The sequence below is a fragment of the Dipodomys ordii genome, unplaced genomic scaffold (genome assembly GCF_000151885.1).
Source record: "Dipodomys ordii isolate 6190 unplaced genomic scaffold, Dord_2.0 Scaffold12, whole genome shotgun sequence".
NCBI classification, from domain to species: Eukaryota; Metazoa; Chordata; class Mammalia; order Rodentia; family Heteromyidae; genus Dipodomys; species Dipodomys ordii.
This window is the reverse complement of record NW_012267228.1, coordinates 24,261,371-24,282,548: the sequence shown is the minus strand read 5'-3', so window position 1 is coordinate 24,282,548 and position 21,178 is coordinate 24,261,371. Positions and strand designations below refer to the sequence as shown.

Sequence of the window (21,178 nt, the reverse complement as noted above, 5' to 3'; positions counted from 1 at the left end):
ACTTATCATATAGGAATAAATAGCAAAGCCCTGGTACAAAATGGCTTAGAGTATAATGGTAAAATATGACAAGGAAAGATAAATAACAATACAAAAGAATATTTGGTAGGATAGAAAAAAAAAGACTGTACAAAAGAAGAGTGTCCTGGCAAATAAAAGTGAGAAATCTGGAAGGTCACATTTAAGCAGGTTTTCTTGGTGGTTGTTCTGCTTTTTGTTTTTGTTTTTCTGCCGTGGGGCTTTGTCTGAGTGCTCTTTTGCTCAAGGATAGCACTTTACCACTTTGAACCATAGAGACACTTCCCATTTTCTGGTGATTAACTGGAGATGAATCTCATGGACTTTCTTTTCTTTCTTTCTTTTTTGTCAGTTGTGGGACCTGAACTCTGGGCCTGGGCGCTGTCCCTCAGCTCTTCAGCTCAAGGCTAGCACTCTACCACTTGAGCCACAGTGCCACTTAAACTTCTTCTTCTTTTTTTTTTGTCAGTTGTGGGGCTTGAACTCTGGGCTTGGGCGTTATCCCTGCACTCTTCAGCTCAAGGCGAGCACTCTACCACTTGAGCCACAGCACCACTTGTCTCATGGACTTTCTTGCCCAGGCTGGCTTTGAACCTCAATCCTCAGATCTCAGCCTCCTGAATAGATAGGATTGCAGGTGTGAGCCACCGGTGCACCGCTACATTTAATCTTCACACTAAAACTAAGCTGACAATTGCTATGTCACAGATTAAGAAATTGAGGCAGAAACAAAACAGTACCATCTGTTCACTACTTTCATCTACCCTGACTGACAAGTGCTCCATTCAAACAGGTTGTTAGCTGTGTCATAACCAGAAAAGTAACTTGTCCAATGGCACACAGATAACATACTTACGCCAGGACATTAAATGGGAGATCCAACTTCTGAGCTATCACGCTTAACCACCAAACCCTCTGAGCAGGAATGAGAAGCTAGAAGGAGAGGAGATGAAGCCAGCCAAATGCTGCCTGATCAAGAGGAACTATAATGCTGTTTGACATATAAGGGTAAGACATTGAAATAGCGAGGAACATAAAACATGCTGAACTCTGCATTTTAACATAAAGCCACCAAGTGGCGCTATAGTGTGCCACAACCACAAGTCTGAGCCACAGGGTCAGGACTCTTGTGTACAACACTTGTAGTATTGTGCAGAGCAGTCTGAAAGAAGCACAAGAGAGAAAAGCCTAGTAAAGCAATGCACTTGGCTAAACAACTTGCAGCAAGGCAAGGCAAGGCAAGAGACAAAGGGGAGTTACTAGGGTAAAACTGCTTATGAGGCAGATTGAGAGAAAGAAGAAGCCAGGCAAATTCAGGTTTTTGAAATGGTTTTTATTCATTACCCCAGCTTTTTCTTTGTCAATTTAATATATCTATTCTCATGTAAGAATTCTTATGAGAACATCTCATGTTAAATTTTGTGGTTGCCTTACCACAAAAGTTTGAGGAAACTTGTTATCACAACTTTTTTTTAATAAACACAAAATTAATACATATTTAATAGACAATTAAAGTTAACTGTCTGCCTTAGATTCCAAGAATCTAAAGAATCTCGTGTGAAAATCGTAATCTTGGAGTAAGTTTAAGAACTTATACTTTGGGGCTGGGAAGGTGGCTCAGTGGTAGAGCACTTGCCTTGCATGCTCGAAGCCCTGGGTTCAATTCCTCAGCACCACATAAGAAAAAAAAAAAGCCGGAAGTGGCGCTGTGGCTCAAGTGGTAGCGTGCTAGCTTTGAGCTAAAGAGCTGAGGGACAGCGCCCAGGCCCAGAGTTCAGGCCCCACGACCGGACCCCCCCCCAAAAAAAAGAACTTATACTTTGGGGGCTGGGAAGGTGGCTCAGTGGTAGAGCGCTTGCCTTGCATGCATGAGGCCCTGGGTTCGATTCCTCAGCACCACATAAGAAAAAAGCCAGAAGTGGCACTGTGGCTCAAGTAGTAGAGCGCTAGCCTTGAGCTGAAGAACTGAGGGACAGTGCCCAGGCCCAGAGTTCAGGCCCCACGGCCGGACCCCCCGCAAAAAAAGAACTTATACTTTTGTTTCCCCAAGTCCTAAAAGACCACAAATTCCTATATGCACTAGTGCTGTTTATCACAACACATTATTTCCTGAAACTCATTGTGTAAAGAAGAAACTGAACACCAGACAGAGAATAAGTTAGCATCATGTTCATGTAATAATCATGTTCATGTTGGATGGCATTGGGGTTTGAACTTAGTCTTGTGTTTGCTCAGCAAAGACTCTACACACTTTGAGCCATACCTTTAGTCACATTTGTGTTTTTCAGAAACAGAAACAACCTGAAAACAACCAGTGTAGCAATCTTCACTCACATTAATTCGTCTTTCATTCAGGTGTAAGATATAAACTGAACTCTAACCCTACCACATAATTCTCAGAGTATAGATATAAAGAAAAACTAAACATAAAGAAAGTTGTCTATTACAAAAAGTAAAGTGAGTATCAGATGGCTCTGGGGGAAAAAAAACACAGAGGCCAGAAAACAAACCAAAGTTACAAGTATTTATTTTAATTTCAAATCTGTGAAATGTCTATTGTATACATGCACATCTGAGAAAAGGTTTAATAATCCTTACTGCACCTCTGTATAGTCACACAGAGAGATTCAATGTAGGCCAAGCATGTTAATTTCTCTACTGTGAGATCATCAAACCCCACTTCTGGTCAGAATAATTACATCAATTTAAACCAGTAGAATTAATTGTCTCACTGAGGAATAGTTGTTCAAATACCATTATCCTAAAATGACATCTCCATTTAAAATGAGGGATATGAACCAAACAGGGACAATCCAGGAAAAGCAATCTCTTGACACTACTAATTCTATTGTAGAGCCTTCTTTTTTGTTTTTTTTGTTTTTGCCATTCAGGGGCCTGAACTCTGGGTCTGGGCGCTGTCCCTCAGCTCTTCAGCTCAACGCAAGCGCTCTACCACTTGAGCCACAGAGCCAGTTCCAGCTTTTTTTTCTGTGTATGTGGTGCTGAGGAATCGAACCCAAGGCCTCATGCATGCAAGGCAAGCACTCTCACTGAGCCCACCTTCCCAGCCCCATCTTTTTTTTTTTTTAAAGTTTAGCCAGAATTTATGTTAAAATAATAGGGAAAGTAGGAAGAAATAGAAAAGAAAAAGAAATGTTTCTTGCTCCCCAAAGGGAATAATGGGCCTTTTCCTTGTCACTGCTGTTTATTTTGGTTTGGGTTTTTTGGTCACACTGGAGTTTGCGCTCAGGGCCTCACAGTTACTGGGCAGGCACTAAATCAAGCCTGCAATGCCGTCAGTGTCTCCTGACAGGACTGTAACCCAATGTATATGCCTACTCCAGCTACAAATTTTCTGGACCTAAGAGAACATAATTAGTTTTGCTATACCTTCCCTCCCTGTCCTACAGAGGATGCTCTCTCTAAAGTTTTACAAATATTCTCTAAGTGTTTTGATTTTTCAAAGCCAGAATCATAAGCAGGGGTTTGTGTTGCATAACTTGTATAGTGTATACAGCAGGATTCGAGGAGCCAAAAATTGTCTTAAGTTGTGCACCAAACATTCATAATCAAATAATAAATGGTATTTCATGACTAACACAAACCTACAAACAATAAAAGAAAAATTCGATAAACTGAACTTCATCAAAATTAAAAATCTTGCATATCACATGATACTATGAAGACAGTGAAAGCACCACACATCAGAGCTAGTGCCTGTTACGTCTTCTCATCAAGAAAAGCACCACCTCCTGCGAACTCCCTTAATCAACACCAATGACAGAGGGATGTAGAGTACTTGTTTTGATACCTTGCTAAAAATTTTGTGCCAAGTCTAGAATAATTCTAGTTTTCTTCTTTTTTTGTCAGTTGTCTAGGTGTCCCTGAGTCTCTTTGTGCTCAAGGCTAGTGCTCTACCACTTGAGCCATAGCCCACTTCTGGCTTTTGAGGGGTTAATTGGAGATAAGAGTTTCACAGCAGGGACTTTTCTGCCTGAGCTAGCTTCAAATCCTCAGATCTCAGTTTACTGAGTAGCTAGGATTACATGCATGAGCCACTAGCACTCGGCAAAATTCTATTTTTCTATAAGATTTTCTTCATGTAGTATTGGAAATCTCAATCTGACTGAGATTATAAAATACAAAATTCAAATATTTGAGGCTTTACTATAATTCAATGTTTATATCAGAATAGGTTTGTGTTTTGCTAGGAGGACATAAGATTTATAAACATATTTTAGCAGGAAGTTATATTCTTCTCCAAAGGCCTTTACTTTGGTTGCCTTAAAGTTGCTAGTAACATAAAAAAATAGATAAGTGGTAAAAAAAAACCAAAGGCGAAGAAGCACATCTGTATGGTCACACTACATATTTCAAAGAGGACACCACGCTTATACTTTACCTGCAGGTTTAAGATCTCCTATTCGAATAATGTGTGGCCAGTGCTGGAGTGTTTTAGCAAAAAATGGGTTGGTTACTCCTAATATGACTGAGGGCCTGTATAAAACACAAAACAAAACAGAGGCGAGGAAAACATGAATGTTAGACCACTGAAGAATAATTCACAACTTTTGAGTGAACAATGTATGCATTATCTTTCCTTTCCTCACATTAACTATGTTCCAGATAACATGTTTAATACCATGCATATAAAAATGAAAATTTATGGTCCTAAGATAGAAGGCTATAAATGCCTAATCATAATACCTAAAATTAAAGACAATGAAGGTAGAATAAAATGCCACAATAATCATAGATGAGAACCCACAGTCTGTGAGGGAATTAAAGGACAGCCTCACCAAGGAGATGATACTCACACAGATATGAAAAATATCTACAAAGCAGATAAGGGTGGAAGGATGATGTAGGAGAACCAACAGTATGTGCTTCCCATTGAAGTGAGATCATACCGTACACATAGAAGTCCACATACTTCCACATTACTGGAGCACAACGTGGCAAGGATGATAGTCAGAAATGAGAGTAGATAGCAATACCAAACTCATATGCTAAGAAATTTAGATGTTATAGGAAAGGAGAGAAAACTAAGAGGAGGTAAGCTGTATGAATGAGAAGGATCATTATGGAGAAAACTAAAAGATGTCCTATACTACAAAAAGGAAAGGTGTTGGGAAGAATGCAACAGTGGATGTGAGAAAGGCTCGAGACGGGAAAATGAGGCCAGGGGCTATGGAAAGACCGTGATAAACACTCTGAGACACACTTCAGGCTATTTCCTTGGCAGAATTTGGTTAAAATTAGATGTGAACCATATCAAGAAGGAGAGATTCATGACAAGTTTTTAATACTGAATAAAAACTAGTAGGGGCTGGGAAAGCAGCTCAGTGGTACAGTGCTTGCCTCCCATGCATGAGGCCCTGGGTTTGATTCCTCAGCACCACATAAGCAGAAAAAGCCAGAAGTGGCGCTGTGGCTCAAGTGGTACAGCATTTGCCTTGAGCTGAAGAGCTGAGGGACAGTGCCCAGGCCCAGAGTTCAATCCCCACGACAAAAAAAAAAAAAAAACCCACAAAAACTAGTATAAGGTGGAAAGGAAGGTAGGAAGAAAGGAAAGGAGGGGGGGGGAGATTTGGGAGAAAAAAGAATTTAATTAAGGCCGGGTGCCAGTGGCTCACACCTGTAATCCTAGCTACTCAGGAGGCTGAGATCTGAGGATCATGGTTCAAAGCCAGCAGGAAAATCCGTGAGACTCATCTCCAATAAACTACCAAAAAACCAGAAGTGGCGCTGTGGCTCAAGTGGTAGAGCACTCACTTTGAGCTGAAGAGCTCAGGGACAGTGTCCAGGCCCAGAGTTCCAGCCCCATGACCAGAAAAAAAAAATTTAATTTGAACACAGTTAGTTTCCTATGCCACTAAAAAGCATAGATACAATATGTTTAAACAAAACAACAACAAAAACTGGGTTATAGGTCTGGATCTTGCAGAGATCTGAAGCAAGAAAATATATCTTTTAGTCATTAGTAGGGTCTTAACAGAAGCCCTAGGTACTCAGAAGACTGTATAGAAAAAAAATTATCTGTCTGAAATCAGAATCAGAACACAATATTGGAGAACATCAAATTTTACAAGGTTAAGAAAGATAAATCTGCCAAGGAGATTAAAATGTGCTACCAGCCAGGCAGGAGGGAGCAGGATCAAGGATTAAGACATTTTCAAGGTCAAACTGTAAATGTAGCCAGGTAAAGTAGTAGACACCTCTATTCCTAGCACTTGGGAGTCAGAGGCCAGAAGATGACAAGTTTGAAGCCAGCCTACAACTACTCTATCTCAGTTTAAAAACAATAACAGCAACAAACACGGTATTGGTTAATCAGGAGGCTAAGATCTAAAGATCAAGGTTCAAAGCCAGCCTGGGCAGAGAAGCCTATGAGATTCTTATCTCCGATTAACCACCAAAAGGCTCGAAGTAGAACTGTAGCTCAAGTTGTAGAGTGCTATCCTTTAGCAAAAGAAAGCTGAGATAGCACCCAGGTTAAGTCCCAGTACAGGAACAAAAAAAAAGCCTACTCCCCGCCCAAAAAAATCCATAAATGTTACAAAAAAAGAGGAAGTAGGAAATATGTTAGTAAAGTACTTATGGAACGAGGCACTAATGAGGGTTTTTTTTTTGGGGGGGGGGTCCGGTCATGGGGCCTGCACTCTGGGCCTGGGCGCTGTCCCTCAACTCTTCAGCTCAAGGCTAGCACTCTTCCATTTGAGCCACAGTGCCACTTCTGGCTTTTTTTTTTTCTGCTTATATGGTGCTGAGGAATTGAACCCAGGGCCTCAAGCATGCAAGGCAAGCGCTCTACCACTGAGCCACCTTCCCAGACCAATGAGGGATATTTTTGTGTTGTACATTTGTTTTTTGCTTTTTCTAGGTTTGTTTGTTTGTTTAACTGTATAATACAAGTTGGCTATGAACTCAGGATCATTTTAGCGCTACTATTATAAGTATGTGTTACCATGCCTGGCAAGAGTAGTATATTGATGGCTTTGGAAGCAAAGTTCAGTATGTTATTTGAAAACAAATTCAGTAGATATTAAGAAGTCATTCTGCAGCTAACTGTAACACTACCAGAAAATAGGAAATAGAAAAAGTAAATGGAGATTTCTGTTGCAGCTGTTATTCTAAAAGTTGGCTATAAAAAGAAGATATATATATAGATAGATATATATTTTTTTAATATATAGGGGCTGGGAAGGTGGCTCAGTGGTAGGGCGCTTGCCTTGCATGCATGAGGCCCTGGGTTCGATTCCTCAGCACCACATAAGCAAAAAGAAAAAAGTCGGAAGTGGCGCTGTGGCTCAAGTGGTAGAGCGCTAGCCTTGAGCTGAAGAGCTGAGGGACAGCGCCCAGGCCCCGAGTTCAGGCCCCATGACTGGAAAAAAAAAAAAAAAAAACACAAAAAAAAGAAAGATATATAATTAACCTAACAGGTATTGAAAGGAAAAGGGTAAGAGCATTTTTTCCTTCTACAGATTAGATTATTCATGACAGTAGAATCAGGTCTAATGGCTATTCATTAGAATACTGATTCCATCAACTATAATGGGTCACATAAAGTAAGTTACTAAGTATTGAAACCTTTAACTATTACCAGCAGCTCCTCAAATGTTCCTTTATAAAATCAATTTATCAATAAAGTAAACTTTTTAATTTAAAAAGTTGTATTATCTTTAAGTGGTTGTACAAACGATTTCAATTCAACAAATCAGTTTAAAATTTAATTTTTACTACCAGAATAATTCTGTATAATTTTGGGCATAAAGATAACACTTTGCCAATGAAAGTTATTCAGTTTACTCACGGAGCTTGTGTACGGGTAGTGTACTCTTTGAATTCACTATCATGAATCGTAAAATAAGGCCGGAAATCACTGAAGTATTTTAATGGAGAAATACAGCTGTGGATCAGGAAGAACATGCAAAACAAAAGACACCAAAATTAAAGGCTCTACTTCACAACTCTGACCCATAAGCAATATTTTCCCAGTGAGAAGTTTTATTTCAATAAATGATAAACTCATCTTAGAAGACTAAAAGTACAAGTGGAGTAATGTACACTGGCTCATACCTATAATCACACTTCCTCAAGCTAAGGCCATCCTAGGCAAAAAGTTTACAAGATCCCTGTCTCAAGCAATAATATAGCTGTGGTGGTACTCACCTGTCATCCCAGATACATGAAAGCATAAATAGGATCACACGCTAAGCTGACTGGGGCATAAATGTGAGACCCTACTCAAAAAATAAATAAAATAAAAAGGATCACTGGCATGGTTCCAGTTGGTAGAGCACCTACCTAGCAAGCAAAAGACCTTGAGTCCTAGTATCACAAAACAAAACAAAAAATACAAATGAAATTTTGTAATATGGAGTATACTGAAAAATACTGGTGTGATTAGCTGGGCACGGTGTAATACCATCTACCTGGTAGGCTGAGGCAGGAGGATCACGAATTCAAGTTCTGCCTGGCCTACATAGCCAGTTGGAGGTCAGCCTTGGCAACTTAGTGAGACTCTGACTCAAAATAAAAAGAGACAGGCTATATAGTTCAGTGTCAGGATACTTGCCTAGATATTCTAGGTCTTAAGTACTGTGGAAAAACAAAAAATAAACACTGGTCTTGGGGCAAAAGAATGAAATTCTGACTCCACTATTTACTAGGTATGTGCCCATTATCAAACACTGACCATACATATATCAAGGACCAATTTCATGAAGACAAATGAAATGTGCTTATCACTCAGAACAACAAAAACATGGTTCCACCTCATAGATCCAGAACCAATTTTATCATCCTTAAAACATATACATTATGTGCTACCTTGTGACATGGTTGTGGGAATCAATGCAATAATGTATGGGGAAATGTACCACAGATGAGAAAGTGCTGCAAAAATCACCACAGGGAGTCAAATATACTTACTTAACAAGAGCCAGTACAGTCTCTGAGGACTCTGATGGGGATGGCGCCATGACCACAAGGGGCTCCCCCAAGAGAACCAGCTCCCACAGCATCTGACTATGAAAGAAAACTGGGCAGAAACACCTAGAAGGCATTTCCATAGTAGGAATACTTGGTTATTTATCCAATCTTGCCTTTTAAATTCATATATAATCATAGTAAAACGTCTTGATATAAATGCTTCCTGCTATTGATTCTTGATCTGGTGAACAAATTAATTTAGAACATGGAAATACATAAAGATCTAAGCTCCTTTAACATACATAAAAATATAACAATTTGACTCTAATTTTTATAACACTGCAATATATCAGCACACAGAATAATTGACGAACTTCAATAAAAGCATATAATTTTAAGTTGTTTACTGTTTCAGAAAACTCCTCTCCTTGCGACTGGGAAGGTGGCTCAGTGGTAGAGCACTTGCCTTGCATGCATGAGGCCCTGGGTTCGCTTCCTCAGCACCACATAAGCAAAAAAGAAAAAAGCCGGAAGTGGTGCTGTGGCTCAAGTGGTAGAGTGCTCGCCTTGAGCTGAAGAGCTGAGGGACAGCGCCCAGGCCCAGAGTTCAGGCACCATGACCGGACCCAAAAATAAATAAAAGAAAACTCCTCTCCTCAGCTTAAAAACAGAATGAAAAAAAATTTTTTTGTGATCAAGAGAGAGCTGAATCAAAGGCACAGCCTATAGATTCATTTTATAAAAATCCTTGGCCTAGCATGTTTTCTCTCATGTGTAGAAGCTAGATGTAAAACACAAACATATATACTAACATACAAAGGATTCTATGCATATAGACATTCACTGACCAAAGGCTAGTATGCATAAGGGGAAGAGTCCAAGGATTTAAGTCCTCTGAACAACTAATAAACTGTTTAACAAATGAACTGTAGGAAGTGGCAACATTTTTGTGGGGGGAAGGGAAAGAGGAGAGGGCACATTAATAAAGGAGTAAAGGTGAGCAAATACAGTCATTATACTCAATGTACATTATGTCAACCTGAACTATGTAACTTGGAGGTAGGAATAGGAGGTGGAAAAATAGGAGAGGATGATGGAAAGGGTGGTATTGACAACAACTACTCAATAAGATATATATATATATATACATATATATATACATATATATATATAATTTTTTTAATCCTTGGCCTGGTGAAAAGGGGAACAAGGGACCCTATTCTAACTTTATCATTATCCTAACTTTATCAGATATCTTTTAGGTCTTTCTTTTGTGTTCTCAGCTGAGTCTCCATGTAAAAATATCAATAATTGATACACATTCAAACTTTCATTCATAACAATAAACATAAAACGAAAGCCCTACCCATACAAAATCAAGTACTGTCAGAGGTGAAGCATTAGCACAATCGTCAGATAGTCAATGTTAGACATAGTACTACTATCACTATGTGAGATTAGTCCTCAAGGTTTAGTTTTCTCATTATTTCTCAAGGTTTAGTTTTCTCATCTCTTGAGAAACAAGAATTAAAGCCACAGGGGCTGGGAAGGTGACTCAGTGGTAGAGCACTTGCCTTGCATGCATGAGGCCCTGGGTTCCATTCCCCAGCACCGCATAAGCAAAAAGAAAAAAAGCCAGAAGTAGTGCTGTGGCTCAAGGGGTAGAGCTCTAGCCTTGAGCTGAAGAGCTGAGGGACAGCACCCAGGCCCAGAGTTCAGGCCCCACGACTGGACCCAAAAAAAAAAAAAAAAATAGAATTAAAGCAACATAGCTGTCCTACTTTGAAAACAATAACATGCCATTTATATTCAGGAAAAGAGACCCATACTAGTCAAAGATGTTAGTGTTGGGGGTAACTAACTACCACAAAAACACAGACAATTAGAACAAAGCTCCTGAGTTCAATTCCAAGTACTCACATACAAACACACACACACACACAAAGTATTTTCTCCCAAGTTTTTCCATATCCTAGAACAACAAAAATTAATATCACAATGTAATAACACAGTTGACAAATTTTTTGTTTTTACCTGAAAAGATCTACCTCATGAACAGTAGGTAAAATAACAGATATGTTTGTGTCTGACTGAAAAAGAAAAAAGAAAAATAATTGAGAATATTATCAAAATTTTTAGAAACTGACTTTTTAAAATATGCCTATCACATAATTTTTAAACCATGCTGCCCTGTCTACTTTTTTAAGATTTTTCCAGAAGCAGCCAGAAATAGAAAATGGGTCTTTCTAATCTCCCCCAATGCAGAAGAGGAGAGAAAATAAACACAGATATTAAATATTATCAGATATGAGGTTAGTTCACAACTGCATGACATTCTTAAATATCAGTTGTCCTACTGTTCTCCATTGTTACTGAATTTAGAGAACAAAGTGTTAATATAGCAGATAAACCATTTCAAGTAAAAAATTCAACCCTACTGATGAACAGTTACTATTGCCTTCAGAAGAAAAACAACAAAACTATAATTACAGAAACCTGAGTCTCCTAAAATCAGAACTCTACTAGTCCACTCCTATAAGATAAAAGGTTTTGACAAAATTAAACCAAACCATATTTACTGTCCTCTTGTCCTCACAATTACATAATAAATTCTGAGTTCTACAGTATTTCTGCAATTATAAGGAAAAAAACTTAATACTAGAAACTTTGTTATCAATCTACTAAAAATTTAATGGGGTAATTCAATAATATTCAGAATTATATAATAAACCCAAGATACTGCACTTGCAGTATAAAACTTCCGTGATATTAATATAATAATACCACACTACCTGTTGAGTTAACTGTACTATTTGAGTTGTTCCGGGCTTGTCATGGCATGTGGGAATCCGTACCTTAAAACAGAAAAAGAAGAAATTATCTTTGACTATAAAGGAAGTACTCAAAAGTACTCTATCCTCCTGCCAAAAAGATATATTCAGCAATGCCTAAAAAGCTATAAAAACAAAATATTTATGTTAGATTATAAAGCCAAGATTATATTTATTTTTAGTCACAGCAGAAACTAACCGAGCCAAGGTCTTCATGTCCATAAACACAGAAATCACTAACCTACTGAGAAGCAATATGCTGAAAAACAGAAAAAGGACATCAGCCTCATCCTGTTTCCTGTTTATTGTCCCAGCCTTTGCTTCATTAATATACACACACCCAAACACACCCTCTCAAGCCTGCCAAACTTGTGGATGAATCCAACAAGAAACAATGAGAACTCTCATCCCAGAGATCTCATTATTATTTTAAATAACTTCCTAAGGAAGAAAGAATATATATAAAAAAATGAGTATATCCAAACAGAGAATGCTTTTGTGGCTCATGAGTATAATCCCAGCTACTTGGGAGGTAGAAGCAAGAGGACTTTGAGTTTCAAGTCAGCCCAGGTAAAGTTAACAAGACTGTCTCAAAACAAAATGAATTTTGGAAAAAAGCTAAAGATGTGGTTCAAGTAATAGCACACTTGCCCAACATGCATGAGGCCCTGGTTCAATCTCTAGTAAATAAGTTTAAATTCATTAATTAAATAATATTGTCAAAAATAAACCCAGTTTGATAAGTGAATTGTGAAACACGAAAGCATACTCATATAAAGCTTATGGGTAAAACACTGATTTCTTTTTTTCTTTCTTTTTTTTTTTTTTTTTAGTCAGTCTTGGGCCTGAACTCTGGGCCTGGGTGCTGTCCTTCAGCTCTTCAGCTCAAGACTAGCACTCTACCACTTGAGCCATAGTACCACTTCCAGGTATTTCTGTTTATGTGGTGCTGAAGAATCAAACCCAGGGCCTCATGCATTCAAGGTAAGCACTCTACCACTGAGCCACCTTCCCAGCCCTGATTTTTTTTTCATTTTTTAAAAACTTTATTTGAGGCATTTTATTATAAAAAGTTGGTACTCATAAATTTATATGAACTTAAAATTCATCATACATTTACTTCATTTTTTAGCTTGACCTTCTAGTAAATATTTAGCTTCATTGATTTTTGGCTGCTATGTAAGACAATCCTCCTTTGTCTGGGTGAGTTAAGAGATAATTCGTCCATGAGATACATATCTCTTGTCTTTCCTTTACTGGCAGTAGGGTTTACAACTAGTATTAACGCTGCTTCCCGTTTTGTCATTTTGGGTTCAAATCCACCTCTGTAATAGCCACTGCTGAAGGCAGATTTTGGTAGGCTTTGAAAAACTTGTTTTACTTGAGGCTCCATATGCTTCATGGCTTGTAAAACCTAACAGCCTGCAAATCCTACAGCAGCAATGGTCAGCCCAACTGCTACCACTGTACTGGCCATGGCTCCGCGCGGGTCCCCCGCCTCCACCGGGAGCACGTTTCATCCCCGCCCAGAGGCCTCGACCTTCACCCCCCAGCCCTGATTTCTTAAAAACAAAAACACTACTACAGAAAGCACGTTTGTTTGTTTGTTTTCGTGCTCCTGGGGCTTGACTCAGGGGCCTGTGTATAGTACCTGGGCTTTTTTTCTTCTCCTCCTGAATCACAGCTTCACTTTCAGCTTTTGGGTGGTTAAATGGAGTTAGAGTCTCACAGACTTTCCACCCAGGATGACATAAACCATGATGCTCAGATCTCAGCTTCCTGAGTAGCTAGGATTACAGGTATGAGCGACCAGCACCCAGCTTCCAACATGTTCTTAAATTACATGTTGAAAAGGCCTTTTAGGATTAAGAACCAATAGTCTTCCTAAAATTTATCTTAATTTTAACTAGATTATACCACTCATCTCAGGAGGTATTGTTAGGTCCATGGAGATGCAGAATTCTAGGAAGTAGCATCTACATTCACATGTGTTACACAGGAATGACAAAGTCTACATCAGTGTTGTGTAAAATCAGTGATTCTGTGAAGCAGGTTGAATGGTGGTATTTTTTTTTTGGGGGGGGGGGGTAGGTCCGGTCATGAGGCCTGAACTCTGGGCCTGGGTGCTGTCCCTCAGCTCTTCAGCTCAAGGCTAGCGCTCTACCACTTGAGCCACAGCGCCACTTCCGGCTTTTTTCTGTTTGCTTATGTGGTGCTGAGGAATCAAACCCAGGGCCTCATGCATGCAAGGCAAGCACTCTACCACTGAGCCACCTTCCCAGCCCAAATGGTGGTATTTCTATAACATTTCATATCCATTACAAAAAGGAGAAAGCAGTAATACTACTAAATATTATTACAAAGTTAAAAGCATACCCATGTGTGAACTTCCTACAGTTTTCTTTAAAAAGAAGACAAATGAGAAAAAAGTTATTACCTTCATTACTACACCCATAATAGGCAGATGCAATGTTTTCCCTGGCACTGGAGCAGGCCATCGATCAACATCATTACAAGCTGGAAATGTAACAAAAAAATTTTTTCTTACTATCAATAAAAATATTAAAGTATTAGAGTATTAGAAATCAGAACTCTGGAGGCTGAGAAGGTGGCTCAGTGGTAGAGCGCTTGCCTTGCATGCCTGAGGCCCTGGGTTCGATTCCTCAGCACCACATAAGCAAAAAGAAAAAAAGCCGTAAGTGGCACTGTGGCTCAAGAGGTAGAGCGCTAGCCTTGAGCTGAAGAGCTGAGGGACAGCGCCCAAGCTCAGAGTTCAGGCCCTACGACCGGACCCCCCCCCCAAAAAAAGAAAGAAATCAGAACTCTGTTTTCTACAAGGCAAGACAAATATGCTTGGAAGAACAGAAAGTAAGAGAAAAGTAATTTTTTAAGTATTTTAAACAATTTAAAAGCATTTTAAATTATAAAACATCTTACATTTCTCTCTGAAATATGTATATTGTAGATGTAAATTGTTAATAAATTTCTTTTTTTTGGGGGGGGGTCCAGTCGTGGGGCCTGAACTCTGGGCCTGGGCACTGTCCCTCAGCTCTGCAGCCCAAGGCTAGCCCTCTACCACCTGAGCCACAGCGCCACTTCCGGCTTTTTTTCTTTTTTGCTTATGTGGTGCTGAGGCATCGAACCCAGGGTCTCATGCATGCAAGGCAAGCGCTCTACCACTGAGCCACCTTCCCAGCCCCAAACTCTTTTTTTTTTCTTTTTGTCAGTCCTTGGGCTTGAACTCTGGGCCTGAACGCTGTCCCTCAGCTCTTCAGCTCAAGGCTAGTGCTCTACCACTTGAGCTACAGCACCACTTTTAATAAATTTCTTGAAATCAATAAATTAATAGTTCTATAAGAAATTTTCTTATTCATTTATTACTACTAGAATTGACTGCACATTACCTGGCATAGACCTCCATCAAATCTAAGGATTTCTGCTCAATGATATTCTAAAATGTCAGATTAAAGCTTAAACTTTATTATTGTTCTAATATACAGAAATTATCTATGTTATTGGAGAAGATAACAACAGATAACTGCATTTGATATTTTTAGGTAAAGATGCCAAATAGTTTTGTATGTCTACCATGGCTCCCTTAAATTCTTTTCTGATATTTGAAAGAGTTGACTTAATTTTGCCATACATTTCCAGTAAATTTTAAAACTCCATTGAGAACACATGCATTATACAATGCTTAACTTACCTGCTTCCAAATAAGGATCATTTTTTTCAAAATACTCTGGTGCTATCTGTTTGAGTACGGTGTGAAAAAAATGAATGTAAGGTAGTTTGCTGATCAAAACCAATGACTAGGGAAAGAAAAGAAATATTGCTTAATTTTAATTAATTTAATTGCCTAATGATTGTAATTATGTTTACTACTCTTGTCTTTCATTAACAAGCTAAAATCAGCAATAAATATAAAATTGAGATCAAATGACTTTAAAAACAAATGGTTAAAAAGAAACACAAAATCATAGCTACAGAATGCAAAAAAGTTAGGAAAGGAGGTAAGGCTCCAGTGGTAAGGGACCGGACTGACAAGCATGAGTTCAACTCAAATTCCGATATTGCCAAAAAAGGAAAAAAACAAAAAACAAAGTAAACAAGCTGGGCACCAGTGGCTCACACCTGTAGACATGGAGAATCATGGTTCAAAGCTACCCCAGGCAGAAAAGTCCACAAGACTCTCCAAAATAATCAGCAAAAAGCTATCCTAGTGGTATCAAGTAGTAGAGCACCACACTTGCAAGTAAGGAAGCCAAAGCAATCTCAAATGACTCAAGTTTAAATCTTAGCATCAGCACCAAAAAAAAAGGAAAAAGTTTAACCTTATTATCATACTTTAAAAACGAGGGGCTGGGAAGGTGGCTCAGTGATAGAGTACCTCATATGCATGAGGCCCTGGGATCAATTCCTCAGCACCACATAAGCAAAGCCAGAAGTGGTGCTGTGGCTCAAGTGGTAGAGTGCTAGCCTTGAGCTGAAGAGCTGAGGGACAGCGCCCAGGCCCAGAGTTCAAGCCCCACGACCAAAACAAAAACAAAACAACAACAACAAAAAACTAACGGCATCTGCAAGCACAGATGTTACACTTCAAGAAAAAGAAATTTCTATAAATAGATCAACATCACAGATAATTTCCATAACCTAGATATTGCTTTCTGTATTCCAGCAATATTAGCAATTAACCATATAATGTATTTGTATTAAGGAAAGAAAACGTTGTGATTCCTTTCCCAAAATTCTATAACTGTTTATATTATACACTTCCAACTGTCCTAACCAAACACTTAGAACTGTCATGGGGGAGAGGGGTGTTGTTTTGTTTTGTGTCCACTCCCAAAGCTTGAACTCAAGAATCTTGCACCCATTCATCTTGTCTTTGCTCTACAACATGAGCCATGCCTCTAACGCTCATAGCCGTATACTTAGAAATTGTGACCATATACTTTGATTGCTTCAGATAGAGATTGTGATGTTGATTTTAAACATCATTTTCCTGAAAAACCACTCGTTACTTTTGCATCCACCATCAATTAGTAATCAGAGAAAATTCTGGTTACAAATGGGAAAAATATGTCTTGATAGCTGGGATTTAACAGAGCTGATTCATTGTTTTCCTTTTTTTTTTTTAAGACAGTAGGGGGCATGGCTTAAGTGGTAGAGGTCTGCTTTGCAGCCTGAGACCTTTAAGTTCAAACCTCAGAACTGGGCAGAGGAAAGTAAGGAAGAAGTAAAACAGAGGGAGAGGTAAAATAAAGGGGGAGGGAGGGAGTGAGGGAAGGAGAGGAGAGGGAGAAAGGAGAAGAAAGAGTAAGAAATTGCTAAGTTTGACTGAATACTCAAAAGATACTACCAGGGCTGGGAAGGTGGCTCAGTAGTAGAACGCTTGCCTTACAATGCATGAGGCCCTGGGTTCGATTCCCCAGCACCACATAAGCAAAAAGAAAAAAGCGGGAAGTGGCGCTGTGGCTCAAGTGGTAGAGTGCTAGCCTTGAGCTGAAGAGCTGAGGGACAGCACCCAGGCCCAGAGTTCAGGCCCCACAACCGGACCCAAAAAAACAAAAACAAAAGATACTACCAGCCTTTATTTGTAACACAGTATTACAACTAGTTTATTCTTTCCCTTATTCTAAAATGTTAAAACTAAGCACTTTTACATAAACTAAGCACAACTCATTGCCAGGAGTTTAGCACAGAGGTAGCAAAAAATCATTAGTTAAAATACTCCAGGGAAAACACTTGGAAAAAAAATTATATTAAGTGAAGTAAGCCAGGCCCAAAGAAATATAAGTCCCATGGTTTCCCTTATTTGCAATAACTAGTGTATGTCTAGGACAAGCAGAAAACGTCAAAAGCTATGTACATATGACCATGTAAGATGATGCTAAGCAAAATAAACCCCAAGATAGAGACACAAGAGGTTTTATCTTTCTTGCTGCTGTTTTTAATGTGTATATAACGTACTATGTGATTTTTTTGTTTCTTTTGTAGTTCTTCCCCCATGGTATAACCTCTGTTTTCACTGTATTTTATTCCAGTGCCCTGCATCTTGTATATATATTTTTCTAATTTGGAGAAGGGAAGGGATATAACAAAATGCTGAAATAAGGATACAGGTTGAACTATTGTAACAATGAGAAGTACAAGACCCATGTTGAAAATGAACTTTACAACTTGGGGGGGGGAGGGAGGAACTAAGGAGGGGGGAAGGAAGGGATGGTAGGGGAAAAACAAAGGAGGGGGTAACAATGCTCGATAGGAAATGTACTCATTACCTTACTCATGTAACTATAACCCCTCTGTACAGCATCTTTACAATAAAAAATATAAAAAAATAGTCCAAGGAAATGTGTTGTAATATAAAAAGCTCAGATAAAATACAACAAAAAACCCAAAATTTAAGGATCTAACAGTTTCTATTTTATTAATCACAATGTAAATACTTTATTATAATTACCTTCTGAAAGTAGCCTCTTTTGAGAGTTTTATCTCGAACTTGCCGAAAATACACATAGCCATAAAAATAAGCAGGATCTTTCTATGAAAGAAGTGACAAAGATCACATACATACATAGACATATACATATATATCCATTCTTTAATATTAACATCAAGTTTCTTTATACATTCAAATCAAGAGGTAAGATATACAAAATGTACTAGTTATACTTTCTACTTAAAAATAATTATAAAGTTAGAAGATAAAAAAAACCTGCTAACTTGCTCAAAGACAGTAATCTAAGTACCAAAGTGTGATAGGTCCCCCTAGATTTTGTGTGTGTGAGTCCTGGAGATTAAACTCAAGAGGCTGGACACTGTCCCTGAGCTTTTTGCTCAAGGCTAATACTCTATCACTTGGGCCACAGATCCACTTCCAATTTTTTTGGTGGTTAGTTGTATGTAAGAATCTTACAGGGCTGGGAAGGTGGCTCAGTGGTAGAGTGCTTGCCTTGCATACATGAGGCCCTGGGTTCGATTCCTCAGCACCAGATAAGCAAAAAAGAAAAAAGCCGGAAGTGGCGTTGTGGCTCAAGAGTGGTACAGCACTACTTTGAGCTGAAGAGCTGAGGGACAGTGCCCAGGCCCAGAGTTCAGGCCCCATGACTGGACCAAAAAAAAAAAAAAAAAAGAATCTTCCAGACCTTACTGCCAGGGCTGGCTTAAAAACACTCAGATCTCAGCCTCCTAAGTAAGTGAGATTATAGACATGAGCCACTAGCCCTAGGCTTATCCCTAAAATTTAATAGGCTTCTATTCTTTACCAATATTTATACTAGCGAAATCATTGAATTCTATACTTTCCAGAATGCTATATTTGGTTTCTTTAAAATTTTGCCTATGAGGGCTGGGAAGCTGGCTCAGTGGTAGAGCGCTTGCCTTGCATGCCTGAGGCCCTGGGTTCGATTCCTCAGCACCACATAAGCAAAAAAGAAAAAAACAGAAGTGGGGCTGTGGCTCAAGTGGTAGAGCACTAGCCTTGAGCTGAAGAGCTGAGGGATAGTGCCCAGCCCCAGAGTTCAGGCCCCACAACTGGACCAAAAAAAAAAATAATTTTTGCCTATGATTCTGTTTTCCAGGGTTAAAAGGTCAATCTTTTTACAAAAATGAGGCATCTTAGTATAAAATTCCAAGAGAAGCAATAAACGGAGCTAAATTCCAATAAATTTTTTTTATATATTTGAGTCTTGATCTAACTATGTAACCCAGACTGGCCTTAAATTTATGATCCCCCCTGCCTCCAGCCTCCTGAATATTGATTGGTATTACAAGTCTCTGCCATCATGCCCACTCTCAATCTGTGAAGTTTTTACAATCTAATGGAATAAACTGGCTTAGTTGTCTTTTAATTTTTGATTGTTATTCCTTAAATAAGCATTTATAGATCATCTTCTTTAAAGAAGATAATGTAGTAGGGAAGAAAAAAGGATGCATGATACAGTTCCTTCAGGCAATTACAATGTAGGAGGGATAAGAAAAGAACAAAAATGATTATTACATAATAGGTAGGCAGGGCCCAAAAAAACAGCACAAAGAGTCATAGGAAGGTCAAATAGGAAGATTAATGACTTCATGGAAATGGCTGATTATTTTTTTGCAGGGGGAAATTCTTTTAACAGTACCTTCACATTAACTTTACAAGAATACCCTGCTTAAAATTTTATGCAGTCTGGGCATATCAAATATATGATGATATTTAAGCAGTGAAAATTGAAGCCCTAATCCCAACTACAGCATTACAAAGGACTCAACAGTGAATGTTAAAAATATCTATTCTTATAATAGTATATTGATAAAGCATATGAAGAACAATTACTACCAAAAAAATTAAATGCCATATTATTGATGGAGTGTTGAAAATTTACTCCAGTTCTAATTCCCTTTTAAACACTGTCGTGTGTGTGTGTGTGTGTGTGTGTGTGTGTGTGTTTGTGCGCGCGCATGCACGCGCATGGTCCTGAGGCTTAAAACTCAGAGCCAAGTCAGCATTAACACTGTCTTTTTAATATACACATTATCTATATTCAATATCAAGTAAAATTCTAACCATTAATGACACTGCAAAACTGCAAATGCAAATTGTAATAAAAACTGCAAAAATGATTGTAATAAAATGTGAAAAGTCAAAAAGGTGGAATGGCTGACAATTGACAATTACTGGATTAAGTAATGCATCATTCATCTTTAAGAAAAAAGGAAAAAATGTCGGGAATTGGTGGCTCACACCTGTAATCTTAGCTACCCACAAGACTGAGATCTGAGGACTGTGGTTCAAAGCCAGCCTGGGCAGGAAAATCCATGAGACCTTTATCTCCAATTAACCACCAGAAAACTGCAAGTAAGGCTGTGTCTCCAAGCTGTGTCTCCTTGAGCACAAAAGCTCAGAGACAGCGCCTAGGCCCTGAGTTCAAGCTCCATAACCACCACCATCACCACCAACAAAAAACAGAAAACAAACAGGCCCCACTGGCTCAGCCTAAATTCCTAACTACTCAGCAGAGTCATATCTGAAAATGTTGTTTCAAAGCCAGCCAGGGCAGGAAAGTATGTGAGACTCTTATCTCCCATTAACAATCCAAAAAGCCAGAAGTAGCACTGAGGCTCAAGCCTTGAGCACAAAAATTCAGGGACGATTCTCAGGCCTGCGAGCAAGCTCCATTAGCACACCAAAAAAAAAGAAAAGAAAGAAAAAAGATGCAGTAGTATCCTTTTCATGATAAAAGGATATCAAAAATTCAATTAGGGGGGCTGGGAAGGTGGCTCAGTGGTAGAGCGCATGCCTTGCATGCCAGAGGCCCTGGGTTCGATTCCTCAGCACCACATAAGCAAAAAGAAAAAAGCCGGAGGTGGCACTGTGGCTCAAGTGGTAGAGCGCTAGCCTTGAGCTG

The 21,178-nt window shown here is 38.9% G+C and overlaps 1 protein-coding gene and 1 pseudogene across 1 annotated transcript in view; both read right to left on the bottom strand.

The window, feature by feature from the left end:
• Positions 1-21,178, bottom strand: part of Dennd6a (DENN/MADD domain containing 6A) — a 57,302-nt gene that overhangs the window by 15,764 nt on the left and 20,360 nt on the right. The window contains exons 5-12 of the mRNA XM_013010560.1: positions 18,250-18,330; positions 15,490-15,595; positions 14,221-14,300; positions 11,745-11,807; positions 10,987-11,042; positions 8,953-9,075; positions 7,832-7,927; positions 4,421-4,515 (exon numbers count right to left, since the gene is read on the bottom strand). Of these exons, the coding sequence (XP_012866014.1) occupies positions 4,421-4,515; positions 7,832-7,927; positions 8,953-9,075; positions 10,987-11,042; positions 11,745-11,807; positions 14,221-14,300; positions 15,490-15,595; positions 18,250-18,330 (700 nt within the window). The remainder of the gene's footprint in view (positions 1-4,420; positions 4,516-7,831; positions 7,928-8,952; positions 9,076-10,986; positions 11,043-11,744; positions 11,808-14,220; positions 14,301-15,489; positions 15,596-18,249; positions 18,331-21,178) is intronic.
• Positions 12,814-13,315, bottom strand: LOC105981393 (annotated as a pseudogene).